Below are 24,470 nucleotides of genomic sequence, written 5' to 3' on the forward strand. Positions count from 1 at the left end.
TATTTTTATATGTAAATTAATTCTCATATCTTTGCAAGTTAGGTATCATTACTCATTTTGTAACCAAGCTGGACTCTGCTGTGTTCTCTGCCTCTTGTTTATAGAAAAACCTTAGCCTCCTAAGCCTTCCCTGAGTTCCAAAGAGCAAATTTAGTCAGAGAAGGGAAAATTGCAGAAACCAAGGAAAACAGTGAAGCAAGACACAATAGGAGTTTAGCCATAAAACAAAGAATTTTAGTTCCTCTTCAGGGGCTATAGATAATATTCTGAGCCATATCCTTGAGCTGTTTTGCAGGTACTGAAATCCCCACCAGGTGGAGGAAATTAACTGCATGCTGACCTCAAGCACGTAGACCCCAGAGTGGCTGGAACCAGGAAGTTGATGATGTTGACTCTTGATTACCTCACCACCAACCAATTAGAAAAATGTCCACGAGGGCTTCCCTGGTGGTGCAGTGGTTGAGAATCTGCCTGCCAATGCAGGGGACACGGGTTCGAGCCCTGGTCTGGGAGGATCCCACATGCCGCGGAGCAACTGGGCCCGTGAGCCACAACTGCTGAGCCTGCGCGTCTGGAGCCTGTGCTCCGCAACAAGAGAGGCTGCGACGGTGAGAGGTCCGCGCACCGCGATGAAGAGTGGCCCCCGTTCGCCGCAACTGGAGAAAGCCCTCGCACAGAAACGAAGACCCAACACAGCCAAAAATAAACAAATAAATAAATAATTTAAAAAAAAAAAAAAAAGAGCAGAATTTAAAAAAAAAAAAAGAAAAAGAAAAATGTCCACGAGCTGAGCATGCACCCCACAACTCTCCCTCGATCTGTCTTTAAAAACCTTTCCCTGAAATCCATCAGGGAGTTCAGGTCTTTTGAGCATGAGCTGCTCGTACTCCTTGCTTGGCAACTGCAATAAACACTGCACTTTCCTTTATCACAACCCAGTGTCAGTAGATTGGCTTTACCACAGGAGGGCGAAAGAACGCAAGTTTGATTCAGTGACAATTTATCAGATGAGGGAGTTGGGTTCGGGGAGATTAGGTCACCCCCAGCTCCTTTATTAACAAGTGGTATTGGAATAGGTTTGTAGCAATCAGATTCTCGTAAGAGATAAGAGCTCAATGGATGTGATGCAGATGGAGATGTTGACGAGGCTATTACATAGATGGGTCTGGAGTTCAGAGAGATAATTTGGGAATTATCAGTGTATAAATATGCTTGGCTGTGACACTCCTCATTTTCACAGCTGACCCGCTGCACAACTCAAGGGGGCAACAGTCCCACTTCTCCTGTGTGAAAGACAAGGACACAATTTGGGTTGAATTGTCCCTGCAAAAACTCATACGGTGAAGTCCTAACCCCCAGGGACCTCAGAATGTGACCTGTGTTGGAGATAGGGCCTTTACAGAGGTAATCAAGTCAAAAAAAAGGTCATTAGGAAGGGTCCTGATCCAGTATGACTGGTGTCCTTATAATAAGAAGGGAAAATGTGGACCCAGACACGCACTTGGGGAGAACTCCACGTGAAGATTGGACTCATGCTGCCATAGGTCAAGGAACTACCAGAAGCTAAGAAAGGGGCTGCAACAGAGCTTCCTCTATCACCGTGAGGGAGCGTGGCCCTGCCAACACCTCGAGCTGGGACTTCCAGCCTCCAGAAGCATAAGACAATCAATCTCTGTTGTTTAAGCCACCCAGTTTGTGGTACTTTGTCACAGCGGCCCCAGGAAACTAATACAGACACCAAAGAAAGTATTGTGGACAATGTAACTCTGGGAAGCAACGACTACCTTACCATTCATGTAGAGGTAGACAGAGAAAGAGGAAGGGATGGGCTGGAGAGGAAGATGGAGGTGAGACATCCCATCAGAATTGCTTCTGGTGCTAAAATGAAAGTTTGTGTCCCTAAGAAGCTGACAGACTGGTTTTTCTTAGTATCTGATAAAGAGCATGTAATGTTTGAAAAAAGCCTCTGAGATGATTTCTACCTTGGTCCATGTGGGCCTCTCATAAAAAATAGAATTTAAAAAATTCTTGATCTTGTGGTACCATTTGCAGTTTAAATATTTGTTCACTGCATCTGTCAAGTGGAAGTCTGTGCTCACATGACCACACAGATGAACCTGGCGGTCCGTCTTGCCTTTCAGCTTTTATAGAACAGTTTAGAACAAGCCAGTTCTCGGAGGATTTCAGAGCTGCTACAGCAGAGAGTTGGAAAACATACCCTTTGCTGGAAGGCAGAAGAGGGTTTTGTGTCTCTTTGATTTTTTAGAACTATTTAAGCCCAAGTGGCGTCTGCAGATCTGAATGGGGGAGAAATGCCCATCTGTTCACTTTTGCGCACACTGGGCCAGCAGAGCAGAGCGTACACAAAGGAAGCAGGCCAGGACCGGGCCGAGGCCAGCTCCCCCCACCTGCAAACAGTTGAACACGTGCCCGACACACACACAAAACAGGATGCATATTTAGAAAAGAGAACACTTTATAATTAGAAAATAATTGTTACTTCTTTTGGCATTCTTTTTAATAAGAATCTATCGAAACCCTTTGCTATTAGGAGGCTTATCAGAAGCATGGTTGGGGAGGTGCTGATACAACAAGATAATGTGAAATATTCACACGGATCCCAAACCAGACCTCTCCAGAACAGGACGCCACTGGCAAGAAGTCCTCATCTCTCTGCCATCCTCATTAGTGATAAACCTGCTGTTGAAAACACCAGCCCATTTTAATGAGCTGTCATTTCTTTTTGTCATCTGCCCTTCACGGAGCTCCGCCGTGGAGCCCTTTAGGAAACGGAGATGCTTGCATGCATATGACAACCCTGCAGGCATCAGGCACCAAATCTCCAGCTGGACCCACCAGGCTGTCCCAGCTCCACCCGGGGTTGAGTGTCTGTTGTGTTTATAGACCTCCTAGCACCTCACACTTCCAGAGACAGACGGGAAAAACCATAGGAACTGGATGTGGTGCAAAGTGAGCTAGAACAATGGCAACGGGTGTGGGCATTTCTGAGACCCCAGAAAAACTCCTTTGGTGTAAGAGCTCACGGCACACTCAGCCTGTTAGTAGACTGTGCGAGGAAAACCGTCATTCATCTCAGAACAGAAGGTCAAGGTTTGGGTGGCTGGACAGATGGCCAGACAGCCCCACAAAGGCCATCCCTGGGAGCGCTGGCTGTGACAGATCCCACTGTGGGCACCCCTTCTGTCCCTGGTCCTCCAAATGTTTATAAACAGATGAAATCAGATTATGATAAACAATAAGGGCACTTTGAAAAAGCAGCTAAGCATCTGTAAAAGGAGGCAGGGACAGCTCCATGCACCCACCCTGTGGGCTGCCTGCAAAATGCCAGATCCGGGAGAAAATCCTTTCCTTTCCACTGTCTCTCCAAGTCCAAATTCAAAGCCAGCTCGGGCTGGGTGGGGGGAGGAGGGTTACAGGATGACTTTGACTTTTCATTTTGTACCTTTCCGTAATTTTTTTGAACACTTGCGTTGATATTTTTTGTAATTACAAATTATTACCAAAGAGAGGGTCTCTGGTCACACCCACACTGATGTATATACACTAATTTCAATCAAAATGTGCCCTGCGCTTTTTTGTTCTTATGGAACTTTCTGGAACTCCACCGCCAAATACATCTGCAGGATCTCTGCAGGGAAAGCAGGCTACAGGCTGCCTCATAGAAAAAATGAGCATTTTGTAATCTGTAGCTGGGGGAGTCATTTCAGAAGAAAAGCTGGAGACGACAGATTTTCTGAAAAGATGAACTGTCCGTAGCTGACGCGTTTTCTCCTTCAAATCTCTTTTCAAAACAAAAATCGCATCTATGTCCTCTTTTTCATCTAAACCCCATGCCCGTGGAGAGCAGTATTCTCAAGCGGAAGCAGCCAGGAGCCTCCTGTGGAAGCCTGCCGCCCGGGAGGGCCTGCACACGGTGACCACCCTGTGCTGTGAGCGCTGCGGCCCTGATTCTCTTTGTCTCCACGTTGCTCCCTCCCAGAACTGAAGCAGCCGGATGCCTCCTCCAGCCGACTGCTGTTTGAACTCTAGGCCTAGCCACTCCCCTCAACATTTCAGGCCCTTCCTCCCTGTGATCCAGACACCCCTCCTAAGTGTGGTCCCAGGCCAGTCCGCAGATCCCCTGGGAGCGTTATGGAAATGCAGAGTCTCAGGCCCCACCCCGGACCCACCGAATCAGAGCCTGCATTTTCACAAGATCCCAGGGGGTTCGTGTCCGCTTTCAGTTTGAGGAGCCTCTTCAGAGGAGGAGGCCTAATAATCCTCCCTGGTCAGGGACTAGTTGAATCATCTTCAAAAACAACCAGCTATCTGAAAAGGCCACACACATCCTGTAGGTTTCCTCCTTTGTGACCTTCTGGGAAAAAGCAAAACTACGGAGACAGTAAAACAACCGGTGGCTACCAGGAGTTGGGTCTCCGGGGAAGGAGGGAGAAACCGGTGGAACACAGGGGATTTTTAGGGCAGCAAAACGACCGTGGGTGATGTTGTGACGGTGGATACATGTCACTGTATGTGTGTCAAAACCCAGAGAGTGTGATTACAAAGAGTGGACTGAAATGTAAACTATGGACTTTAATGAATCATAAGGTGTCAATAGTGGCTCCTCAATGATAAGAAACGTATCATACTAACGTTAAGATGCTAATAATAGGGGGAAATATGGAATGGCGGTAAGGGCCCATATGGGATCTCTTTGTACTTTCCACTCATTTTTTGGTACACGTAAAACTGCTCTAAAAAAATAGTCTATTACTTAGACAATAACAGCAACACACTGTTGGGGCTTGAGATGTTCTTATAGTTTGGGGTGCATGAAACAGTCCCTGAGCTGTCCTTACAGCGTTTCCTCTTGCCCAGTGTGAACTGCTGTGGCCATTCTGCTCCACAGCTGGGCAGGACCCAGACTGGTAGGAAGGAGACCCCTTTGGAATGGGTGGGTGGGACCAGGAAGGACCCTGTGAGCTTGTGTGTCCCAGCCAGGATTTGTACGCATCTTCCAGAGTAATCCTACATGGGGCAGCCCTGGGTTTAGGGAGCTTGGATTTAGAGAGCAAAGTGGGAAGTGGATCAAACTGGAAGTAGTGCTTATAAGAAGAATGGGGAAAAACACAGATGCAAATATTTGTGCTCCGGGAGACGTATTAGGAAATTACTAATCCTGGAGGAATGTGAAATAGGGCACAAATTCTAAAGAAAAGTGTCTGTACTAATACATGCATCTTACACTTTTTGTCTAAAGATGAATTTAATTAAACAGAACATTCTAACCAGATATGTGAGTAATGATGGGAAGTGGCCCGACGTTTCAGAAGCCCCCCTCCAGCTACAAAAGCATAATCGACTCTAGTGCGACAGATAGACCCAATGACGGAATTCACGTTTTCTGTTGATATAGCAGCTGGATGTGTCCAGGAATTCTGAGGTTAGGAATGGGGGTGGGGAGGATTGGGGCTGTGGACAGACCCTGCTCAGGACCAAGTCCGTAACGAGACAACCACGTGCAAATACACAAACAGACACATAATGTGAGGTTGGTACAAAGGCTAACGGTATAGACAAGGATGGACTTCTTTGAGACTGACAATGGATTCAGTCTCTCCATAAGCCTGCTCACAAATCCTGCTCCGAAATCACCCCAGTGAAGACAGCAGGTGATGGCTTTGGAAGCAGCTCGGAGTACAGGCAGCTGGGAATAAGGATTGTCACGCTGCTCTCTGCAGGCTGTGTGCTCCCTCCAGGGTGTTTTCAAATTTCTACCCACAGGGCTGTGTGCTGCCAGCCGGTGACCGTTAGTTAACAGGAGATGTTAGGTTTTCTTTTCTGCTGGGGTCCCAGATGCCGTCTTCTTCACGGTTGTGCAGTTTGGCTGAATTTTGCTTTTCCCGATGCTTGGTTTCTTCTGTTTCTGGCTGTTGTTTTGAAGCAACTTCAGCCCCAGCATTTTACAATACTTGTTACACTGGTGTAGCGCTTTAAACTGATCAATGAAGGTCATGGAATGGTTGCCTTTAAATCCTTTGTACCTATGAGTTTGGGTGGAGGGAAACAATTTTTTTTTTTTTAAACAGGACCCTTCACCAACATTAAAAGAAACGTTTCAGCGGGGAAACTAATGGTGTGTGAAAATATATTTATTCCTACTTTAGGCAAGAATGGCCAAATGGTTGACGTAACTATTGGTAGAAAAAACAAAACTTGTGGAATGAAGTAAAGGCAAAGACCAACTGGCATGCAGTAAAGACCAAAGATTATGATCAGACAAATGTTCTAGGGGTTGACAGTTCTGCTATGTCAGCATTTTATAGCTTTTTTTTTTTTTTTTTTTAGTCATAGTGACTAGTGCTGGACCATCTCCATAAAAATTAGAAGATCTCTTGGTGATCTGAAAGCCATCCCATCCCATCCAGAGGTTCTGAACAAAGAAATCTAGAACTTTGGGGCTGGAAGAAGTTGAGTTTAGACCCTTCCACTTATCATTGAAGGAGTTTAGGCTGAGAGGCTGTGCGGCCATCCTAAGACAACAAAGCAAGTGGGTGTGAGAGAAGAGACCAGGGTGCAGCCCTCTGAGTCTCCCTCCTGCAGAAGGGCTCTCTCCTGTGACACTGCATCTTCTCCTCAGGACGAGAAGAATCTGGGCCTCTGCCTCTGGTAGGCTCCTGGAGGGACCCTGCTGACCTGCCTGGAGTGGTCTCAGGGGCTGTTCCTTTGGGTTGGGACATTTCATATTCAAATCGTCAATGACTGTGTTTTCACATCTCGATCAATCATGGGAGGTAAGTGTCCTCCTGAATGGACAAGTCCCCATGCCCCCAAATCTCCAAAATCCAGCAAGAAAGCTGGTGAAGGGCTGCTGAGAGGATGACAATGAGGAAATGCATACAAACCACCTAGATCAGCGCATGACGTACAGTGGATGATATTCAATTAATGCTGGCCAGGCTGTATTATAGTTGTCAAGGTTATAGTTGGTGCAGCTGGTAGGGGCTTCCTGTGGAAGGGATGCTGAAGCTGAGATTGAAGGATATGGGATTTGCCTGGCAAAGAGGATATGCAGGGGTGTGGATGGCATATGAGACCATCGACATAATATTCAGGGCCCAGTGCAAAACGAAAACATGGGTTCCTTGGGCAATAATTATTAAGACTTTCAAGATGACAACAGCAGAACATGCATTAAACGAAGCCCAGGCCCATCTGAGTGTGGGGCCTTATGTGACCACACAGGCTGCCTGCCTAGGAAACTGGTCCTGCTGGGTGTGAGCGAGTTCTGCTGCATTTGATTAGTAGGGCCAAACGCTAATTGGCAAAAGGAAGTCTGCAATGCTGGCATTGCGCTGAATCTGTAGCTAATATGAATCAAGAAATTGGGTCTCCTTCATTTGCTGGTAGAAACCATAAAGGCCAACAGACCTGAATTGAATGGACTGGGACTTGTGCGCTTTTCCCTAGGAAACCCAAGCTGGGTTTTAGGCTGTTAAGGGCCTGCAAGATTTCTTTCATCTCTGAAGCCAAAGCATCAGTGAGCAGCTCCATCCTGACGTGTTTGTTACAAATCCAGCCTGCCCTTCCTCCTCCTTGAAGGGAAACGGCTCTTCCCCCTCTCCCTGGGAGCCCACAGTACATTTTCTTGTGAAAAATGACTCCATTTTTAAAAGCCAAACTCCCTCGTTGAAGAAAAAGTCAGCCCAAGACAGGTGTTGACTCTAGCAGGGTAGAAAGAAATGCCACTGCCAACCATGTCATCTTTACATTTCTGTCTTCTCCTGTAGGAGGTCCTGAGAATAGCTGAAAGAGCCTGCCTGCATTTCCTTGGTGCCTGAGCACGCCCCGGAGGGATGCGAAGCCACCTGGACCTGTGATTGTCAGATGGAATGGAAAGCCTAATCCCATCCTCCTGCCAGGGAGGCCCCACTTGTCTCACACCGACTCCTGAGCTTCTCAAACTAGGATGATCAAAGGCAGCCTCCCTATGGAAGCACATTGGAAACAAGTCACGGTCATCTGTCTAAAGCTGCCTTGAGGCTTGTAAACATTCAGACAACACCTAGTCTCAGCAGAGAAGAATCACTAATTCACACTGCAACCTCCCAGAAAATTTGCTAGTTGCTTCTTAAGCCCAGCCTGGCGGCCAAGTGTGTAATGCTGCGTAACAAATGAGCCCTTACATAATGGTTCCCACCTTCTGAAATGGGAATGGCTGAGTTTGGGACAAAGGAGCAGGACTTCTGGGCAGCCCAGCTGGGTGGAGCCCAGATCTCTTCCTAGGAACCTAGCACCTTCTTTAGACTCCTCCGGGAAAGCCAGAGTAGGCAGCAGAGACCGGGGCCGATTTTACTACAGAAGGCCGCACGCAGACGGGGCAAGGCCCTAGAATGAAGGCAGGTTTGCTCAGTCAAGGAGCCCCTGACTCAGCCCCTGGCTTCCTTCAAGCCCCAGCTCGAGTGCATTTCTGTGGCGCCTCCCCTCTCTCACACCATGAGAAGAAATCTCTCCTGCATCTTCCCTGTATCCTTGTGAGAACTACATCCACTTCTCAGAATTCAGGGTATGCCTTCCCGTGCACAGACTGATCTCCCCCAGGACACTACTTTATGTCCAGAATACCTGTCTAGGGAGGCTTTTCAATAAAGGTCAAGGGAAGAAATGAATGTATGCCGGCCCCATCCTCAGAGCCGCCTCATCTCGGCCCAGGGCATCTCCAGATCACACTGCTAAACTTCCTTTTCTCTCTCCATCCAATGCTGGACTCTCAAATGGGCCTCCCAGGCAATATGGAACGTCCCTCCCCAGCTATCTCAGGTGTAGACTATTTTTGCTACCTAGCATCTGCAGAATTAAAAATCTTTCTCCTTTCTCAATTTGGTCTCTGTCTCAGCCAGGGCTGCTGGGCTTCTATTTGACCTCTTATTCTCTCAAACTCACAGCCATTACTGCTGCCTGGGAAGAAAACAGGGCAACATCGTTTGTGTTCCTAGATCAGTTAACCCGGAGTTTTTCCAAAGGACACAAGTTCAATTACACCAAGTGCTCATACACCCAAGAAATGAAAAATCCAGGCTCTCCTGCTTGTGGTCCACCTTGCATGCCACGTGTGCCATCCGCCACCCTCAGGATTGGAGGGGACCACAAATTTGAAGCATCATGACATCTCTCCAGCAAGGCCCCCATTGCAGACACTCGCCATTGTTGTTCTTGTTGGATGAATGTATTGGGTCGAATAGTGTCTCCCCCAAAAGTCATGTCCTTCCCAGAACCTCAGAATGTGGCCTTATTTGGAAACAGTGTCATTGCAGATGTCATTAAGGTGAGGTCATACTGGAGTAGAGCGGGCCCTTAATCCAATAAGGACATCTTACTGGCGTCTGTGTAAGAAGAGGAGAGTATATAGACACACAGGGAGAATAGCACGTGACAACAGAGGCAGAGATGGGAGTCGTAATCTACAAGTCAAGGAACGCTGAGGATGGCAACGACCTCTGGAACGTAGGAGAGAGGAGGGGACAAATTCTCCCTCAGAGCCTCCAGGAGAAACCAACCCTGCTGCCTGACTCTAGACTTTCAGCCTCCAGAACTGGGAAAGGACACATTTCTATTGTTTTAAGCTACCCGGTTTTGTGATGATTCATTTTGGAAGCCTGAGGACTCTAATACAATGGGAAAAAATAACCTGTATTTGAGAACTTTCTCACACATTTCCATTTTTAGAAACCTTAGTTCTATTGAATTTTATTAACTGAGTCTTTGTATCCTTATCCTCAAATTAGTATAATTTTCTAGCCCATCGCTTTAAATTATCCATCTTCTCTCACGATCTCCAAGCATGGAACAATAAATTTATTCTACTAAACATCATCCAGCAGAGTATTTTCATAAATATCTTGCCCCTTGGATGGGAGTGGGGCATACACATCATGCAGGGGCCTTGCTAAAGTGCTGGCTTGGATTGAGTAGGTCTGGGGTGGGGTGTGAGATGCTGCATTTCTAACAAGCTCTGAACCCATGCTGATGCCATTGGTCCAGGGACCCCCCCCCCCTTGGAGTAGCAAGGAGATAGACTAAAGTGTGAATGATCTCACATCATCCTTCTTTGACTTCAGAAACCTCTTTAAATCGGAAAACGGCTCTCTTTCCTTCTTGACATTTGTGTCATACAACTTTGTAAAATCACACTGTCGCAATCCACTTCAGGAGGAGCTCGGAGGCTATTTTTACATCCTGCTTTCGCTCCACACAGATTTATTCAGCTTTTCACCATTTAGTATTATGTTGGCTGCGGGTTTGTCATAAATGGCTTTTATAATGGTGAGATATGTTCCCTCTATACCCACTTTTTTCTGCATCTATGGAGACGCTCATGTGGGTTTTGTCTTTTCTTTTGTTGATGGAGTGTATCACACTGATTGATTTGCGTATGTTGAACCATCCTTGTGACCCTGGAATGAATCCAACTTGATCACGGTATATGGTCCTTTTTATGTGTTGTTGGATTCTGTTGGCTAATATTTTGTTGAGGATTACACAGATTTATTCAATATGTGTTGGAAACCATGCAAGGCTGACTTCTTCCTTAAAAGCGAGTCCTCTTTCCTCTCTTGCTGATAATGGATGGCACAGCCTTTTGGACTCATAGGAAAACCACCACTTGACAGCAATGGTCGGCTTCTCCCTCAGCTTAGCACGGCTTCCCTGTGCAATTTACTGCCTCCAAACACGCCCTGAGAAGGGAGGGGGTGGAGCAAAGCTGCAGGAACTCCCACCTCTGGCTGCATGGAAGAAATCAAGGTTCTTGTCTCGCTTAATAAAGGACTCGTTTAAAGAAAACTCAGTGAGACAAGAAAAACCTATAGAGAATCCCCACATTGGTAACCCTTTTAGAAGCAAGCCAGAAACTATTTATAACAGATGTTTTAGTCTGAGATGCTTTCTAAAGAAAATTTTAATTTATGAGGAACGGCTAGAAGGACTTGGAATTCAGGTTGAGGATGGAGGGGAGGAATTGAAATAAACCCCCTAGTTTGGGTGGGGTGGGCGGCATGTGCCGTGTCTGTGTGCAAAATAAAGCCAGGGCTGAATTTATGAACAGGTAGAATCGATTGTCACCTATGTGGAAAAGAAAGGGCACTAAGGGAGCTGCCCGCTCTGGAACCATCTAGTAATTCCTGCCATTCCATCAATATCTCCATTTCTTCATGTTTGTTCATTCATTTCTTCATTCACTGGGCACCAGCTGTATGGCAGACATTGTAGGGGGATTGAAAAGGATTAATAACGTACGTGGCTCTTTTCCAGAAAGCTGGCATCTTGCAGGGGAAACAGACACATAAACAAATAATTATATTATGCTGTGATAAAGGGCTACAGTAACCCAGGGATGTGATTTTTTCCCCACTGCCTGGTGGGTTCTAAGGATGTTTCATGGAGGAATAATGGCTCTGGGTTTATCTGGCAGGGGTAACAGCATGGACAGAAGTTCAGAGGACCTTCTGAGCAAGAACAGGCATCCTGAGGCGAGACGAGGCCGGAGGCCGTTTGTGGAAGGTTCATAAGCCATGCTATGTCATTTTTCTTGTGGGTACTCAGTGTTTCCCAAAATATGTTCCAAGGAACAAGAGCCCCACAAGATGCTTTGAAAAAAATAATAATTCTGTGTTGTAAATACTGTGAAAAATGCTATATAATTGCTCTCCTTGCCCCTTTGGGGTTCAAAATACACATCGGCTCTTGAAAGACCCTGTGAAGTCTCATAGGGAGGAAACCTCCTACACTTATTCAAGCCAGGTCTCCCTAGATTATTTGACAACAGCCATCTTATTTTCACATGACCACTTTGCAAACTGCTACCATAAGAGTCACTGGGCCTTCGGGGGGGGGGGGGGGGGGACAATGTACCGTAACCAAATCCGTTGCCCAGAGAAGTTGTATTCTGCTCCCGTCTCCAAGCTGACCTTGGAGGTCCCCTCTAGACAGGGGACCTCAGCCCCCAAACACCATGGGAACCCCGGTCCAGCCAACACCACCTACCCCGGCCTATCGCCAGAGCCTCCTGGTGGTCGTCCTTGCTTCTCGCCTTGTCCGGGGCGCATCCCATGGCCACCCCGGGTGTAAGTCAGATCATGGTCACAAAACGGCTCAGAAGGCTCCACCTCCCTTAGAACAAAGCCTGGCCCCTTCGCATGGCTGCCAGCCTCTCCGTCCTTCTCGAGGCCGCCACAGCCCCTGCCCTCAGGCCTCCATTAAGCAAGAGCCACGGTGCCTCCGTGGAAACAAGCCCTGGCACTTTCTTCCCTGACATCCACCCAGGCTGGGAGAAAGCCGGAGGGCAGCGGCACGCCCACAGTCTGGTTCTCTGTTCTGCTAGCAAGGCCATTCCAGCAGCCCCGCACGCTTGCCAGCTTTCTGCTCTGACGCCTTCTGAAGGCGCCCCAAATCCAGGGGGGCCTCTGTGACGTGAGCCCTAGGACGAGGGAGCAGAGAGGGGCCCCAGGGGAGAAGAGGGGGCCCCAGATGTCTACTATGGGTCCATTCTCGAGGCCATGAGGCCCGTCCCCGTGGCTGTGCAGGAAGCATGCGGTCCTCACCTTAATATCTGAAATGGAATCTGAAGTCGGGATCCAAGAGAGCCAAGGAGGGGATACGGGGGACAAGACAGCCATGAAACAGGCAGTCTGAGATGGAGCTGCTGTCCCAGGCCACAGAGCTCCGACCCCCAAAGCCCCACCCTCATTCCACCTGCATATGGGGGGCCCCTTCAGGGCCACAGGGCCCGGAAGGTAAGGCGAGAGCACCAGTCTCCTCAGAAGAGCACCTTCTCCGACGTCCAGGGTGCGGGGAGGGTGGCGTGGAGGCCACCCTGGACGAGCCCTGACACCCTCAGGCAGGGGCCTCTCCTCTGGAACGGACGCCACTCAGCCCCGCGGTCTGTACCTCTATGGGCTCCGTCCCTTCGGCCTTTTTAGACACACACACATACCCCCCATGCCTTTTTCTAGTGGCATCTCCCTCTTCAATCCCTGTAACCTGGAGCCCCACCATTGCACTTTGTGTAGACCTTCCTGAAGGCACTGTAGCTTTTTCCCAGACAACTCTGGCCTTCACCCAGCCCTACCCTCTCAGGCGCTCTGTGACCCCTGACACTTGGCTATCACGTCCTCATCCTTCGTTTCCCTCCTGCTGTCTACCGGCCTGTCCTGCAGGGGGCGGTCTCGAGTCCATCAATCTTTCGAGATCTTCTTTCAGTTCAGACTTGTCTCTGAATCTGGAAGACAAATGACTAGGGGCCTGGCTGTGTCCCTCTGGTTCCGGGCATGGACCGGGCAGGGGGATAAATAGTGAGTAGTGTCGGGGAGTGGGAGGAAGCCCATGGCTCCAACTCCAGTCGCTTCAACAGAATTGTCTTTTGTGAGACTTTGGACAGGAGGCCAAGAGACTGCCATGCTATTCCCGCTCTGTGGACAGGCTGGGTCCTGGCTGACTCCTGGGCCCAGGAGACTCTGAACGCACACTAGGAGCATTGCCAGTAGGGCCAGCCTCGCCAAAATTGTGCAGAGAATAAGTGTTCCCATCATGGGCCTCCACACCTGCTTGATGGCAAAGACTGGCCAAATAAACCAGCCACTGGCCAAGTAGCTCTGCTACCTAATGGCTTGATCGGATTTAAATGAGATGCAGGCTGCCTTCCAGGGTAGGTGACAGCAGTGGCAGAATGGGAAGGCAGATATCTGGGCTGTGAAAGTGCCTTTATTAGGTCCCTTAGGCCTGTGAGACGGGTCCCCTAAAGCCTGGTGTTGGTGAGTCAGCTAGAACATCCGGGATCTACAGCGACACGGGCCTGCTGTGCAAAGCACTTAAAGGATGTCAGGAAATTCTGTTCCAAATCTCTTTGTTTCCTCCCCTCCTGGAAGATTCATGTGTTGCATTAAATAGTCGCCCAGAGTCACCACACACACACACACACACACACACATAGCACAAGCCGTGTGCACACAGGCACACCCACGACCTATCTCAGGGTGTGTTTCTTGAATATTAGATCCCATTTCCTTCCACACACAAGTATGTTTCAGCCCTTCCTCTCCAGGCAGGGTGGTGTCTCGGGCTGGTGCCTGGGTTAAGCATCCCAGGTGGCTGTTGCCACTCTGTCTGTTCATAGCACACAGGGCTGCATGGTGGGCTGCTCTTGGCATGGGTGGCAGATCCTTTTTCTGGAACTCAGCTGACTGAATGTGGGAGGCGGTGTTAATTTTTCCTGCTTCGTGGCTCATAGGACATCACGCCGATGCCAGGAGAGCCTGCTTTCTTGAGGCAGTTGTCCTCACTGTGCGTCTGCCTTGATATTTGGGCCCTATCACCTCACATTTGCCGCTCAGCAAGAACAAGCCATTCGTGATTCTCTCCAGAGTCTCCTGAATCTGGTTTCCACGTCAGGGATGCCTGACACATGCCGTGTATCCTATGTCTGATTGTTCTTTCTTCCAAAGGTAGAGCCACGATGCTGGCTGGCAGCCTGGTGGTCACAGGGAGGGGTTCCTTTGTGGTTATTCATATCGATCCTATTTTTGGTTCAATGCTTACAGCCTGGGAAGAAATCTGCTCAGGGTACTTTTCTTTGTTTTTCACCAACATGAAGTGGGCTTTTGCGGGGAGAGATTACAGAAGACAAAAGCGTTGGCTCTGGTGCCCTCTGGTGGCTGAATCGCAATATCACCATCTCCCCAGAAACTCAACTGCTGGCTGGGGACAGGTGTGTGTTTGCAAGACCCACTGTGACATGTGCAGCTCTGCTCCCCGACAAGTGTTGGTATACGCTGATTTTAGTTTGATTAGGTTAAATTTCCAAGTCTTCGGGTATGGAATTAGGCATTTTTTCCTTCTCTCCCTTCAGAGAACTCTAAATGCTCGAGCGATTTCAAATCAGAAATATGTTCGACAGTGCCGTGAGTATCTTGGGTCTGCCTAGAAAATGGATTATTCGATGTTGAAGCAATCCTATTTGCCACACATTGTAACGTGAAGTTTTGGTACTCAACACTGCCGAAGGATTGTAGGTATTGGGGTACAGGTGATTGGGGTACAGCATTCTTATCACTGGCTCACAGGACAATATGCCATGCTTCAGTTTTAAGGCTCATACCACCAGGTAAAGTTGCATTAAAATGAATAAGTCATGACGGTTCCCTATTTTCTTTTATAAGATTATAAATAGTTTACCCTTAAAATAGTATCATGGCTTCACTAAACAAGAGAACAAGCCAGGTCCCATTTACTGGGGCGTCCGCAATCAAACATAGGGCTCAGGTTGAGTCACAGGGAATATTTTCTTTAGATGAAAATAAGTGGCTCTTCTTCCTGCAGAAGATCCTGACCACTGCCAGCCAAAAAAGGGTGGACCCTAAATTGGGGAGATTTTCTTCTTCCTGGTTTAAATTTATTATCATCATTGTGAATAATTATTAAAGTAAGTCATATTTGCCTCCTCACCGTTTCTCCTCTCCATACCTGGTGTTCTTTATAACGTGATTAAAAGAACACGTGTAAATGCTGCCTACATGGAGCACTGCTTCTTAGGACGGGGGCACCCATTCCCCAGGCTTCCGGAGAGCGGGCCACTCTCCCTTTCCAGCACGGGTGAAGGACGCCTGCGCAGGCTGCTTGCTGAGAATTAACAGAAGGTGCTCAGTGCTCAAACACCAATCTCCTCTCCTGCTCTCCGGAAGCCCTCTGGCATCTGCCAGCCTCCCCAGTCTTTCCTTCCCCTGCTCGAGATTGCTTCCCATTCTTCGCCTGTCTGTAAGCTGCCTTGGCACTTGAACCCTTTGCAAGTCTCTCCCATTGCCTGGGCTCCATTCTGCAGCTTTGACTTTCACTAGAGTTTCTTCAGTAGAACCTCGCCTCCTGTCCCTCGGGGCCCCTTACTCCATATAGGGCTGTGCCTATAAGCAGGCTGCCCCCTTTCCCTGCACCTCCTGCCCCTCACTTGGCAAGTAAGAAGGTGGGATGGACCCAGCCCCCAGGGGCCTCCGAAGACATCTCCCAGACCCCGCCCCTTGTCCTCTGGTCAGAGAAGCTTCCCCTTTTATCAGCTTTTCAAAAACTGTGCTTCTAAGAAACATTTCTTTGGAGAAAAAAAAAAAAATGTGACTTCAAAAGAAAACTTCAAATAAAAGTTTTTTTAAAAACACAATGGACAAGATGATCTAATACTCCTAATATCTAATCTTTCTCAGACACTTCAGAATTTCCTTCTCTCCCACCCCCTCCTTGGGAGGGAGGCAGTAAGTAACACTTAATAGACAACATTTTGCACTGGGCTCCAGCTACCAGCTCTAATGGGTGCTGGGCAGCTGTCCCAGGCCAGATAAGTCACATTAAAGCTGAGAACAAAACCAGAGGGATTGGATTTCTTTTTTAAATTAGGAGAAAAAAAAATATGGTCTGGGTTCCTGGAAGCCATTAAGATGCTTTTAAAAGATATCTTAAATCATCACTCTTATGCTTGTCTTAGTTTTTGAAACTTCTTGGGCAGGTTTCTGCTTTGTTTTGGTAGACAGTTGTTCCAAATAATGGTATGGAACTTGCCTACCCTGGGGTCAGGCTGGGGCATGGGTTGGGGGGAAGGTATTTATGAAGCATGTACTGAGCTTCAGGGACTGCATGCAGAGATGAACTGGGGAATCCTCAAGACAACCCCATGTCCCCATTCTGTAGATCAGTGGCTTTGAGAATGTCAGGTCTCATGTCCACAGAGCTGGTAAGATAAGACCCCAGCATTCAAACCAGGTCTGGATGAGACCTGAATTTTTAATGTTCTGCAAATATGGAGCCTGTAAAGGAAAGCTTTAACTTGGGAATTTTTTCTGGGGTCCAGGAAAAGCCCTTCATAAATAGGGGTACCATATATTTTCTCAATGGAGAAACTTATCCAGGACAAATGAGTAACTAGACAGGATGCTAGAATGGCAGGCATGAAATAGTACTGTCCTGGGCAAATCAGGCCGTACTGTCACCCTTTTCATCACATGGGCCAAATTCCTATGACACCAAGAAGAAAGGCTACCACTAGAAGAATCAGAAGTAAGTGGCAGGACCAAGAACTGAACCCAAGTCTTTTTCTAAAAGCCCTGTTCTCCCCACTGCATCATACTCCCCTCCTGATGTGCTCTCTTCACAAGCCCAAGGCCATGACCCGATTCCCTGACCCATATGACAGGGCTCCGGTCAGCAAGGGGGATGGAGTGTGGAGATAGGAAAATACAATTTTATGTTGGAACTGAGCAGATTTTGAGAAGGAAAATATGCCAACGGCATCTTAGTTCTAAAACCAAATTAGAAGCTTTTGCGTAGTTGGTGAGAACTTCATGAATCAGACTTATTGATCTGGAGGTTAAAAGAGAGTGGTCCCCTTTCCACTTTTTTCAAATCCCTCTACTTTCTTCCATCCTCCATATACTCATTGAAAATTAGTACTTGTTAAAGCACTGCTGATGCCAATGGTCGGAAATAACCAGAAAGCTCAAGTAAATAAGTTGTTCCCAGCTGTAGGAGAGTGACCTATATTAATCATGTTATTTTATTGTCCATGTTTCTGACACTTGGACATCTGGGGCTTTGCTGGCCCTGGAGAGACTCCCCTTCCTAGGGTTAGCCAATTCCTAGAGATAGTAAATGACTGGCCTTCTAGAATGCCTTTCACATGCCAACTAACCAATCTGCAGCCCACTCCCACCATCTCCTCTATTGGGGTCTCACACTCTGGGCCACTATCCATCTGCCCTAATCACCCCAGGGCAGGTACCAGATGACCCCAGACAGCCGGACACCCCAGAGCCTGCTGGAACTTTTCAAACTAGTGAATTCCAAGCTTGCTTACCCAGCCCCACCTATTCCTTCCCTCAAAAACCACAGTAAAAGCTCTCATCCATGTTTTCCCCTCACTCCTTCTGCCTCCTGACTGACTCTGGTGCTTCCCCATGTGGCCCCCCATGGCCTGGCAAGCCCCCTCCTCTTGGGAACTGTGAATAACAAACTCTTTTCAGTGGCAATTGTCTCCTGATCTGTCAGCTTCATCATATCTCAACCATAAGAAAGCCTACTTTAATTGAAGTATAGTTGATGTACAATATTATATGTTACAGGTGTACAATATAGTGATTCACACTTTTTAAAGATTATACTCCATTTATAGTTATTATAAAATATTGGCTATATTCCCCATGTTATACAATATATCCTTGTAGCTTATTTTATACCTAATAGATTGTACCTCTTAATCCCCTACCCCTATCTTGCCCCTCCCCACTTCTCTCCCCCAACTGGTAACCACTAGTTTGTTCTCTATATCTGCGAGTCTGCTTCTTTTTTGTTATATTCACTAGTTTGTTGTATTTTTTGGATTCCACATATAAGTGATACACAATGTCTTTCTGACTTATTTCACTTAGCATAATGCCAAGTCCATCCATGTTGCTGCAAATGGCAAAATTTCAATCTTTTTTTTATGGCTGAGTAGTATTCCATTGTATATATATATATATATATATATACCACATCTTCTTTATCCATTCATCTGTTGATGGACACTTAGGTTGCTTCCATATCTTGGCAACTGTAAATAATGCTGCTATGAACATTGGGGTGCATGTATCTTTTTGAATTAGCGGTTTTAATTTTTTTGGATATATACCCAGCAGTGGAATTTCTGGGACATATGGTAGTTCTATTTTTAGTTTGAGAAAACTCCATACTAAAACCTCCATTTTAAAACACACGCCACCCCTTCTAAAAGTCACTTGCTTGCCCCCCCCCCCATTTCTTCCTCCTTACAAACGGTCCTAGTACATGGGAAGAGCAGCAGTGGGAGAAAGTATGGTAGCTCCAACCTGGAGCTTTATTTTCACGAAGAACCTCAAATAGCCTGCTCTCTCCTCATTAGTGGTCAAGCAAAGCAGTGAGAAGAGCCAGTTTGTTCAAGAGATACCCCAGTAAAATGTTATTTTAGTGCTGTCCGGGCACACCCCACAGTGAGCAAAGCAACTCCCCATGCTAAATTAGGAAATCAATACCACTGACAACAACCATAGTCACTAATCACAGCCCTTCCATAGCCATTTGCCCGTGTAATCAATCATCAGCATGGGAGTCTGGGAGCCACCTAAAATACTTTTTAGTGAAAAGTATGGGGAAAATACATTAGAAATATGCAAACTGAGTTCACTCAATTGCAAAAATAGAATTTTTAAAGAAGCTTCTAATAGTGAAGATATTAAATGTAGAAAAACGGAATATTCCTAGTTAAAAGGAGCCTCAATAATGCTGGCATTTTTCCCCCCAACCATGGCCCTCCTGTTAGTAATCAATCTTGAAATGTGTTCAGAATTCTTATTTGTTTCAAAGTTAGGAAACAAATGTGTTTCCCTGGAAGAACAAAGTCCATAAATATTTTAGGTAAGTGAGAGAAGTGAACTGAATTCATCCCAAGAACATCTGTCTTTCGCAGTTGGGACAAGAAATCTCCTCTGCCCACATCAGCCTAACAGCATCTGCCCCGTAGGTGTTTGGAAACCCAGAGATGAGTGATATGCACCTGACTTTTTTCTTCTACTCACCCTTTAGCCAATGTTGCTATGCCAACGTCAGTCAGCTTCATTCCTACACCTATGGGAAGAGAGAGCAAAGACGGGATTGGTGTTACACGGGGCTCCTCAGAAAAGAGGGACCATGTATTCACTGGGAGGTGTAGCGTCAGCCCCATCATCATTTCCTTTCCTGCAAAAACACATACTTTCTTCCTTGTTTCCATCAGCAGAAGCTGACAGCCTTTCAGACGTGCATCCAGCTTTACGGAACCACAATGGGCAAGGCAGGCTTCTGAGGCAGCCGGTCAGGGGAGCAAGGGGCGGGACCTGCTGCCTCACAACACATGCCCCTTACAGCTCCGGAAACGAGAATGCTGTCCTCTGCCTGCCTGGTCCACTGCCTCTGCTGGAGGAGGGAGGCCTGTCACTTGTCCCAGGAGTTCTCTCCCCAGAAACGCTCTGATTTGGGCTTAGGCCTGTTCCCTGTTCTCCATCAAAAGCGGAGGCCCTTGTACAACAGAAGGTGGGGTGGGTGAGGGCTGGGCTGGCTAAGTTCAACAGTGAGAGAGTTCAAGGTGGCCTTTGTTCAGTTCAAGGTCAGACTCCAGACACACAGTTTCCCATCTCCAGAAAGATGGCATCCGGATTCAGGACTGAAGGTTTTCTGGGTCGGCTTTAGACCCAGGGAAGCACTACTGAGTTATGTGTAGACTTTTAACCATTGGCCTGGAGATGTCACGCGCGGTCTAACCTTTTGATGCTTATCCCAACCTCTCTCCATTAAGCCATTGGAAGTTGCGGGATGGGGGGCGGGATACCCAATCAACAAAACAGCTGCCTGAGCTTCCCACGCTGGTCCCTAAAAAAGCCATAGGCATCCCTGGTAGAATCCCAAGCACTCAGGAGTCTTTTTGCTTCTCCCCTCCCAGCAGGAGCAGATGGGAGAGTGGCTAAGGAACCAGGGATCCAAAGAGAATGAAAGTCCTACTGTCTTGCAAGGTGGGGAAGGGCAAGGTCGCTGTCACCTTCTGCAGTCGAAAAGCGCCATCCTCTCTCACCCAGGTCTGGAGGAAGGCAATCCTCTCTGATGCCCAGAGCGCGGACAGCCTCTGGCCTTCCCAGAATCTCCTTGCCAGACCAGCTACCATTTCTGCTCCTGCCTCTCTAGGGTCGCGGCTGTAGGCACTGGCTCCAACTCCGTGGACCGCTGCCTTAATCTCACCCGTGCCATCTAGTGACCTGCCTTTTACGGCAGGGCATGGGGTCCATGGTGCTATGCCACCTTGAGCCTCGTCTCCTCTTCTCTGGCCCCCGACTCTTGTCCCACCCGGGCCAGGCTGTGGTCACTATATTCCCCAAGGCCAGCCGGCAACTTGCTCACTGAAGGGCCTAGCGGCTCAGAAGCCAGACTGGGCTGTGGAAGAAGGAACCAGCATCCCTGGCAAAAGCCAGCCCTGGGGGTCAGGCCTGATGGCAACCTAGTTCCATGGGTCTCCCTCATATGAGCACTGTTTTCTGAGGCTCAGAAAAGAACAGCTAGGGATTTCCCTGGTGGCGCAGTGGTTAAGAATTCACCTGCCAATGCAGGGGACACGGGTTCGAGCCCTGGTCCGGGAAGATCCCACGTGCCGCGGAGCAACTAAGCCTGTGCCACAACTACTGGGGCTGCGAGCCACAGCTACTGAGCCTGCACGCCTAGAGCCTGTGCTCCGCAACTAGAGAAGCCACTGCAATGAGAAGCCCGTGCTCCTCAAAGAGTAGCCCTGCTCCCTGAAACTAGAGAAAGCCCGCGTGCAGCAACGAAGATCCAATGCAGCCAAAAATAAATAAAATTAAATTAAAGAAAAGGACAGCTAAAGTGTTAATTTTCTGATTCAGCAATGTCTGCCTGGAGTGAGGCAAAAATACATGTCATGCTGCTGTTCGGACAGAAGCAAAGAGCCCTGCTTTTCTGCAGGGCACCTGGGAGCTAAATTAGACACAGCACTTTGGGGGAGCCAGTAAGCATTTTAAAAGCCTCTTTCACAGTTGGCAACTAATTCATCTCATTCTTTCAAAGCTGCTAACAACTAAAACACATGTAGAAATGCTTCACATAGTTTTTATGATAGGAACTGGGCTTTAAAAAAAAAAAAAACGACTCCAAACTGCAAAAGCCCTCTTTGGACATGTTGTTTCGTGGAAAAGTTGTACTTAAAAAGTACAGCTCTAAGCCACATAGAAGTCCAATTTTAAAAGTCATTTGGCAAAAGGTCCTTGAGCTTGGGAATTGCTTTTTCTCAATTCTCACAATTACCAGCTGTCACTGATGTTTGGAAAAGTAGAATTTGATTTTCAAAAGGAAACTTCTCTCTTGGTTTTATAGTTTGCAAGCAATTCAACAAAGGTTACTAAGGGTCTCTATAGGATAATAATTTAGATTACAGTGTGCAGCTATTAAACCAAGTTGGGGATAATAGTCACCTATAGGTTGTTTCTGATGGAAGGCAGGAAGAAGGCAGTATTACAGTTTGTTCTCCAGAACTTGAGTTCTTGGGTTATTTGGGTGACAGCTTCTTAGGAAGCCCAGTGGTCTCTGGTGTGTGCAGATCTTAGGGCCAAATCACAGGCTCACCTTTCACCCCACTGACCTGCAGGACTCGCCACGATCCCATCAACAAGCCAAGGCAACCAGGGAGAGAATAACTTAAGAGTCTGAGAAAGTGAGACTTGAGCTTGGGTTTGTTTGGGATTTTTAAATCCTAATTCCAGTGTCTTAGTAAAATTATAAAATGTGGGGATCGCTTAGAGAATGGATGTGTTATCTTGTGCCACAGTGATGACAACAATAGTAAGATTCTTCCCAGCAGCAGCAGAGAGTAAATAAACACCCTTATGAAACACCATGCCAACACTTTCAACCACACACGTCATTTACGGGGAGATATAACGTTCTACTACAGCTGTTTACTAGTGCCTGGAAGCAAAATTAACCGTGCATGAAGCTCCGGGGTGTTGCTTTTCGGTAGATGAACTGTATTTAATGCAAAATTAACTCTGAAGGAGGAAAGATGGGGAAGTCTCAACAGTTGCACAGACAGTCTAATTAAAATAGCTGTCTGTTTAAGACCGTATTGTCTGTGTGTGGCAGCAAAGTCTCTTCAAAAGTGAGTGGATATGGCTGGCTTCAACTTGCAGATCAGCCTCCCCTGCAAGTCTGTAATATTGCACTTCCCAGCTGACCTCAGAAGAGTCCCTCACAGGAGCCTTTGACATTAAGGGATACTTGGAAATCTTGCAAATTTGTAAATTTGAGTTTTAGTGGAAAGAGTTTGGGGTTCAGAGTCAGAAGCAGTGTTGGAGTCTTGGACCCCTCTTCTTCTTAGCTGAGTGAGCCGGGGATTAGATCATTATCTCCCAGCCTCTGTTTTCTCATCTGTAAAATGGGGATCATAACATCTCTTTGGCAGGGTTATTACAAAGATTAAACAAAAAATAGGGAAAAATGAGTGCAGACAAAACCGGTGAAATCCACGTAAGGTCTGTAGTCTTGTTAATTACATCGTGCCGATGTGAGTCTCCTGGTTTTGACAGTGTACTGTAGGTACGTAAGGTGTTACCATTAGGCAAAGCTGGGTGAAGGGTACATGGGGACCCCTCTGTACGTTTTTGCAATCTCTCATGCCTATGGTTATTTCAAAAGTTTTTAAAAATAGGGAACTCTTACTATGTGTCCATGCTGCACTAAATGTCTTGCTATCTCATTTCATCCTCCCAACCACCCCACGTGGAAATTACTGAGGCACAGAGAGGTAAGTGGTTTGCCCAAGGCTAACAGCTAGAAAGTGGAGGTGCAGGAAATAGAACCCACAGGCATTCTTGCTCTTCACCACCATGTTGTATAGAGCTTGGGATTCTTATACGTGACTATGTCTGACATAAGTAGGTACTCAGTTATAGTTCAGATTTTTTTCTTAAAGCATTATTATTCGGAAGGGAAAAGGAATAGGAAAGCCCCTGTGGCAGAAGCTGTTGGGACCCTGCCCATCACCCTCACCCTCACTCCTTCCATGCACACAGCTCTACGTCAAGGTACCACCACCAGCATCTCTTGGCCTGAGAACACGCTCTGATCACAGGCACCTGCTTTGCTCAGCGTGGCTTGCCCATGTGCAGGTGGCAAACGCAGGGGAGTTAACACCCCCATCTGGAGCAGCCTGCTGCTGGTAACTAAAGGGAGTTGGAGTATAAATACCCCTGCTCCCTCACTCCTTGGGTGTGCTAATTCTGAGAAGTGTGTTCTGCCCAGCCTCCCCCAGTTTCCCCAGCAGGCATGAGCTTCAGTAATACACAGTGGTAACTGGGTATAAGGTACCCTATCGACTTTCTGTCCCTTCCCTGCCACACTCCCTCAGTCTCCTACCAGTGTTTCCTGGGATCCCCTCCCAAATATTTGCACTTGAACATTTGTGTGCAATAAAGGATTAACCTTGCCTAAATAAAGGATTGTTTTTGCCCAACTTTTTGGAGGTAACTGCTAAGCTCTGATAAGAGTGTCCAAAGAGGCTGGAGGCAGAGGTCAGTCTCACGAGCAGGCAGTGATGGCTCCCGAATAAAATCTCTGAACACCAAGGCTCAGGGGAGCTCTCCTGGTTGGCAGTGCTCCCACATCATTGAGGGGAGAAGCACTGTCCCCATGGCTTCACCAGGAGGGGACAACTGGAAATTCCCACCTGGTCTCTCCTGGACTCTTTCCCGTGTGTCTCTTCCCTTGGTTGATTTGAGTCTATCTTTTCACTATAATAAACCACAACCACGAACATAATGGCTTTCCTGAGTTCCGTGAGTCCTCCCAGGAAATTAATGAACTTGAGGGTGGTCTTGGGGAAGCCCCAAACT

At 47.4% G+C, this 24,470-nt stretch overlaps 1 protein-coding gene across 11 annotated transcripts in view; it reads right to left on the minus strand.

Moving 5' to 3' along the window:
• Positions 1-24,470, minus strand: part of ALPK2 (alpha kinase 2) — a 134,593-nt gene that overhangs the window by 41,624 nt on the left and 68,499 nt on the right. For 2 of the 11 annotated variants that reach the window (XM_059894492.1, XM_059894494.1), the window contains 2 exons: positions 19,623-19,671; positions 2,518-6,044 (listed from right to left, as the gene is read on the minus strand). In XM_059894492.1, the coding sequence (XP_059750475.1) occupies positions 5,828-6,044; positions 19,623-19,671 (266 nt within the window). In that variant the 3' untranslated portion in view covers positions 2,518-5,827. Of the gene's footprint in view, positions 1-749; positions 6,045-6,064; positions 11,249-11,329; positions 14,974-19,622; positions 19,672-24,470 lie in introns of those variants that run through there. The other 9 variants (XM_059894486.1, XM_059894482.1, XM_059894490.1 and 6 more) reach the window with 7 other exon arrangements.

Source organism: Balaenoptera ricei, chromosome 14 (assembly GCF_028023285.1).
Source record: "Balaenoptera ricei isolate mBalRic1 chromosome 14, mBalRic1.hap2, whole genome shotgun sequence".
Classification (NCBI taxonomy): domain Eukaryota; kingdom Metazoa; phylum Chordata; class Mammalia; order Artiodactyla; family Balaenopteridae; genus Balaenoptera; species Balaenoptera ricei.